Source organism: Danio rerio, chromosome 21, assembly GCF_049306965.1.
Source record: "Danio rerio strain Tuebingen ecotype United States chromosome 21, GRCz12tu, whole genome shotgun sequence".
NCBI lineage: Eukaryota > Metazoa > Chordata > Actinopteri > Cypriniformes > Danionidae > Danio > Danio rerio.
The window spans coordinates 42,303,671-42,309,311 of NC_133196.1; the positions used below are offsets into that span (position 1 = coordinate 42,303,671).

General features: G+C 33.6%; 1 protein-coding gene across 4 annotated transcripts in view; it reads right to left on the bottom strand.

Annotated features, from left to right (window-relative positions):
* aldh3a2b (aldehyde dehydrogenase 3 family, member A2b) overlaps positions 1 to 5,641 on the bottom strand; it is a 37,682-nt gene that overhangs the window by 2,392 nt on the left and 29,649 nt on the right. The window contains exons 10-12 of one of the 4 annotated variants that reach the window (XM_073934481.1): positions 4,883 to 5,121; positions 3,073 to 4,462; positions 331 to 1,942 (exon numbers count right to left, since the gene is read on the bottom strand). In XM_073934481.1, the coding sequence (XP_073790582.1) occupies positions 4,445 to 4,462; positions 4,883 to 5,121 (257 nt within the window). In that variant the 3' untranslated portion in view covers positions 331 to 1,942; positions 3,073 to 4,444. 4 annotated transcript variants of the gene reach the window in all.

The following is a 5,641-nucleotide window of genomic DNA, read 5'->3' on the forward strand; positions in this document are numbered from 1 at the left end:
GATTAGTGTGTAGTGTGGAGTCCCGTGAAGGAGCTCCGGATGGAAAGTTTTGTTCTGTGTTTACCTCATAGTTAAAGTTGTTGCACGTCCGCCGGTTCCTGCCTCAAAATGAGTGAGTTTGAGACACTTTTACATCCAGGAAGTGTTCAGGAAACGCAAAACAGCATCGAAGAAACTCGACACAGAGGAGCATTTACACCTCACTGCCAACTAGCGTTTTGGAAGTGTTAATGCAGACCAACAGAGACAGCGCGCAGAAGTATAAATGCACAGCCACGCGCGTTGCATGCGCCGTGGGTTACGCCGGTCACTTGACGCAGAAGTATAAACCAGGCTTAAGTTGTCATGTTACATGTGCTTACTGCAATAATTAAAATTAATTATGCATAATTACATGTAACTAGCCCTAAACGGCATTCTAACCCTAAGCACATTTAATTAACTGACTGATTGATTAAATAGTTTCACTGACTACGTTTACATGGACATCAGTAATCAAATTTTTTGCTTTAATCCAATTAAGGGAATAATAAGACTAAGGTGTTTACATGAGTTGCTTTTTGAGTGTTACTTTCATGATCGCGTTTTACATGTTAAAGCACATAATTTGATTAACGTCATTGCGTCACTGTGCTATTCGCATTTCCTCCGGAGTTTCATGTAATTTTGGGTCTTTCACTTTTAATTTGTTGACTTTAACTGCAGTTTGGCACTTTCACTTTCATTCACGAACATTTCATGCATGCCCACCGTCACAAACGAGATATTGGATGCTACTATGAACTGCTGGAAGAGTGTTGTTATAATGGAAGTTCATACCGCATGTTGAATGGAAAAAACCTCCGCATTTAACGAAGCAGGTGTCCGTGGTCTGCACTGACTTGGTAGGTGCAAAGAGTGTCATTCAGCCGTGCATGTGTGTATGTGTGTGTGTGTGTGTGGACTACCCTGTTGCAAAAAGCGGCGAAAAGTCCTACTTGACGGTAATAGTATGATTAGGGTATTTACATGTATGGACTGCACTTTAATAAAGCGACTAAAATCTGCATACTCCACGCGTCTTAATTCGATTTCTCTTTAGTTCAATTATGACCTTAATCTGATTAAATTAATCAAAAATCGCTGTTTCTATGGTAGATTCTTAATCAGAGTAGTCTTAATCGCATTAAAATCAAATTATTGGTGTCCATGTAAACATAGTCATTGTAACAAGCACATCTTAAAATTAACTGTAATCCAAAAATGTTCCAAAGTCACACATTTCATTAGTTTCACATGTTCCACATTTCATCCATGTGTGATTTTAACATGTGAAGCTTATTTTTAAAAATAATTTTTTTCTGTAAAAGATGAGCTTGTTTCACAGTGAAATGTCAGGAATATTGTAGAAAGTTCTGCTTTCCTAAAGTGACAGTTCACCCAAAAATGAAGTTTTGCTATTAATTTACTCATATTTAGGCTAGAACGGTGGTTACTGGTCATTGATCAAATGTAAACCAAGAAGTAACGTTATTTTTGAGTCAAAATATGGACAAAACAAAAATAATACTTTTGACTCCAGAGGCCTGTTGCACAGAGCCGGTTTTAGTTTTTTACTCGGGGAAGTTCATGTTTAGCTTGAGCAAATTGAGTTTTCTGGCTCAAGAAGGCGGGTTGGTTTTGATCAGGTTTTGTCACTACAGTAACTTACGATACATGGTTAACCTACTCCGACGCAGGCTGCAGCTATTCTGGTTTAGAGATCACAAAACAAAACTCGACCAATCCGCTTGTAAGAAAAGTGACATATCGTCTCCTTAGAACTAAAAGTTGCTCTCTGACATTTTATCAAAACTGAGTTATTGACATATTCTTATTAAATGACAACTTATTTACATTATGGGATTTTGTTTACATTTTAAGACTTTTTATTTAAAAAACAAATGTTACACATAAATTAGGGCTGCTCGATTTTGGGAAAAATCATAATCATGATTATTTTGGACATAATTGTAATCAAGATTATTCAAAACGATTAAGTCAAAATTATTAGCGCTCCAGAGAATTTTTTTTTTAATAAATATTTCCCAAATGATGTTTAACAGAGCAATGAATTTTAACAGTATTTCCTCTAATATTTTTTCTTCTGGAGAAAGGCTTTTTTTTTTTTATTTTGGCTAGAATAAAAGCAGGTTTAAATATTTTGAAACCCATTTTAAAGACTATAATATTAGCCCCCTTAAGCAATATATTTTTGATTGTCTGCAGAAGAAACTACTATTATACAATGACCTGCCTAATTACACTAAATCCCATTTTGAATCTGAATGCATGTATTTTGAAAAATATCTAGTCAAATATTACGTTCTGTCATCATGACAAAGATCAAATAAATCAGTTATTAGAAATGAATTATTAAAACTATTATGTTCAGAAATCTTCTTTCCATTAAACAGAAATTGGTGAGGAAAGGGGCTACTAATATTCAGGGGGGCTAATAATTTCAACTGCATACAGTTATTTTCCACCCTACAAAGGAAAGAGAAAAAAATACAATAGAATAAAACATGAAACAGACTGTGCTTTAAGCATCTTCACAGTAGGAAAAACACTTTAGCTACAAAAGTCCTTTAGTCAAGAGCAGAGAGGCATGTTCTCCATTTGTTGTTTGATTAATAATCATAAAAACAGGCGGCAGAAGGATTATCGTGCGCTGTCTCTTTAATGGTTTCTCTTTTGCGTGTCTTTTGATCCTCAACTCGTTTGTTTATTACACAAATGAAAGTTAATGTGAATAACCACTAAACACCGCGTTTTGACACCTATTTGACCATTAAAGCGCTCACATTACGATGACTTTAGATGTGTGCGCTGACTGCGCTCTGCTCATCTCAGTGTGCGAATGAGACCGAATGCTGACTGCATGCTTCTGTTCTGTGTGTGCGCACCTCACACACAGAATCATGTGGTCTTTTGCGCTTTTGAGAGCAACATGTGTACAACTGAAAAATGACGCAATAATCGTTTATTTTGATTAATGGTTTTTTTAGGATTTTCAGGATTTTCGATTAATTGCACAGCCCTAGCATAAACTGTTTGCCATCGAATGCAAAAACTTTGAAGCTCATTATTTTAAAATCAATCAGAACGCAGATAAATCCTTATCATTAAAAGGTGACGACATACCTGATGCAATGAATCCACCCACAGTCCCCGTGTGTATTTTTGTTTGCCTCATAATGCCCCACAAATCTTTTTCACTAAAAGCATTTTTTTGCTGCTAATAATTTGTTTAAATGATATGAATTATAATGATTCATATTATACATTCAAATACTTAAGAATTGTTAATTATTATTATTAATGCCTTTAAAAAACATTTACATTTAAATATTAACATAAATTAGCTTCAATTTATAAACTATTTTAAATGGCTGTCTTTTTAAACAGCTTGTAAACCTACATTATTTAAATAAATGATTCATTTTCATTGATATAATAGTATTTCATTTAGTTCTTTCCCAAATTTTTGCAGTGTTTATTTCAGCTTTGTATCTTTGTTTGGCCCATCAGAGATCTCAAAAAAGGATTATTATCGGTTCAGGTTGGCTGTCAACAGTATTTGTTCTGATTTTTGTTCTGGAATAATTATTCATGTATCAGCTATACATATTACAAGGCTCATTAGCACAGTTATTAACAGACATATTTTGGTTACGTCAACCATTGCATACAGTAGATGCACGTAAACAACGGAAATCACGGCACACAATCTGATATCACAAAAAGGAAATGACTGAACACTACTTAAAATGTAGCAATGTAGACCAAATTTTTGGCATCTAGATTTGTAAAAAAAAAATAAAATCAAAAGAGCACCATAACTATTTTTAAACATTTCTTCATAAGAAAAAGAGACAAACGGATTTGGGATGTCAGTAGAAGGAGTAAATAAAGACAGAAGTTTCATTTTTGAGTGAACTATCCAGTGAAATGTAAAACATCCAGGACTAGATGATATTTTCTGTAAATCCTTCATAAATAAACAGGAGTGGACCACCTGACTGCAGCTCAGACGGTCTGTTCACGGTTCACAAAACTCACATTTAGATTTCTGTTTGAAATGTGTATCTCTTCAAAATCCTGGACCTCTTGTTCAGAGCAAAAGTTATATATTAATATTTAGTTTAGAAAAACAAATCATTAAATCTGTTGTGAGACCTTCATATCTTTCATTAAAAACATCCCAGCCATGGACAAGATGATAAGAGTGTTACATAAAATGAGCGTGTCCTAAAATAATCACTGATTAAAGTGCTCTAGATATTGTTGTAATGATTGAAATGAATGACGGACATTATATTGAAACTAAGGCAAAGGAGAGAAGCAGCACTTCAGGCCCATCCACCCACCGTCTGACCAGAGCTTCAGGTGAAGGGAAGGTTTCTTCATATTATTCACATTCTTAGTCAGTAAAATATTTCTGAAATAAAAAATAAATAAATAAATAAATAAAATAAGAGTATGACTGAATTTAAAACTGATAGTTGTACAGTAGCCTTAAAATCTGATGAGACAGGTCAGAGATAAGTTTATTGCTCAATTTTGTTCATTCAGCTCCTGTTTTGCCATGTAATATAACATAATATAATATGATATATAATATAATATAACACATATATTACTAATAACACAATATTACTAATATATCACAATCTAATATTTAATAACAATATAACATAATTATATATATATAACATATAATTATATTATATTTTATTCTAAATATGTTTACTTTTTAATATTGCACACATGCATAAGCATAACAGAGTAAATAATATAGAATAATAAAAGACTATGATAAATAATAACTGTAAAAATCTTATTTGTAATGGTGTGTTACCTGTATGATGACTGCAGCAAACACCACCATCAGAGCCAGCATCGCCATGCGGCCTAGGCTGCCGAAGTCGACATGTCTGACTATGAAGAATCGAGCCCAGCCCAGTTTATCTGCAGTGTGCGGAGGATAACGCATCTTATTGACCGCCTCCATCTTCAGCTGCTTGAGCAGAACCCCACGCATGTGGCTCAGGTTATCAAAGCCATGCTTGCCGTGATAGCGGCCCATACCACTGTCACCTGCAGGGGGAGCCAAAGATGTCACACACGGCACACACACAGCTGATAAAACCATAGACACAAAATGAGCTAAATGTCTCCCCTACTTCAGGACATGAAAAGGTCAGTTAGGAATTGTTTACATTTGTATTTTTAAAAGTCACAGATTCATCGGAATGGAACAAAACATAAAGAAAGAGTTCCCACACAAATGAACACTTATAATTTACAAAGATTTAAAAAAAATGTATTACAAATACAAAAAATATTTTTTTGTCATTTTCTTTCAAAACATTCGCTAATTATTTCATTTATTTAAGCTTGTGTATATATGTATATGTATTTGTCTCTTACCACTAATTACAGTTATTATGTTATCTACAACCCCTAAATAGAAAGTTAAGACAGTATGTAAAATTCAAATAAAAAAGAAAGTGGTGGTTTCTAAATTTACTTTGACTTTTATTTCATTGCAGACAATACAACAAACATTATTTTATGTGTTCCTCATAATTTTTTTTTTTTTTTTTGTTTTGTTTTT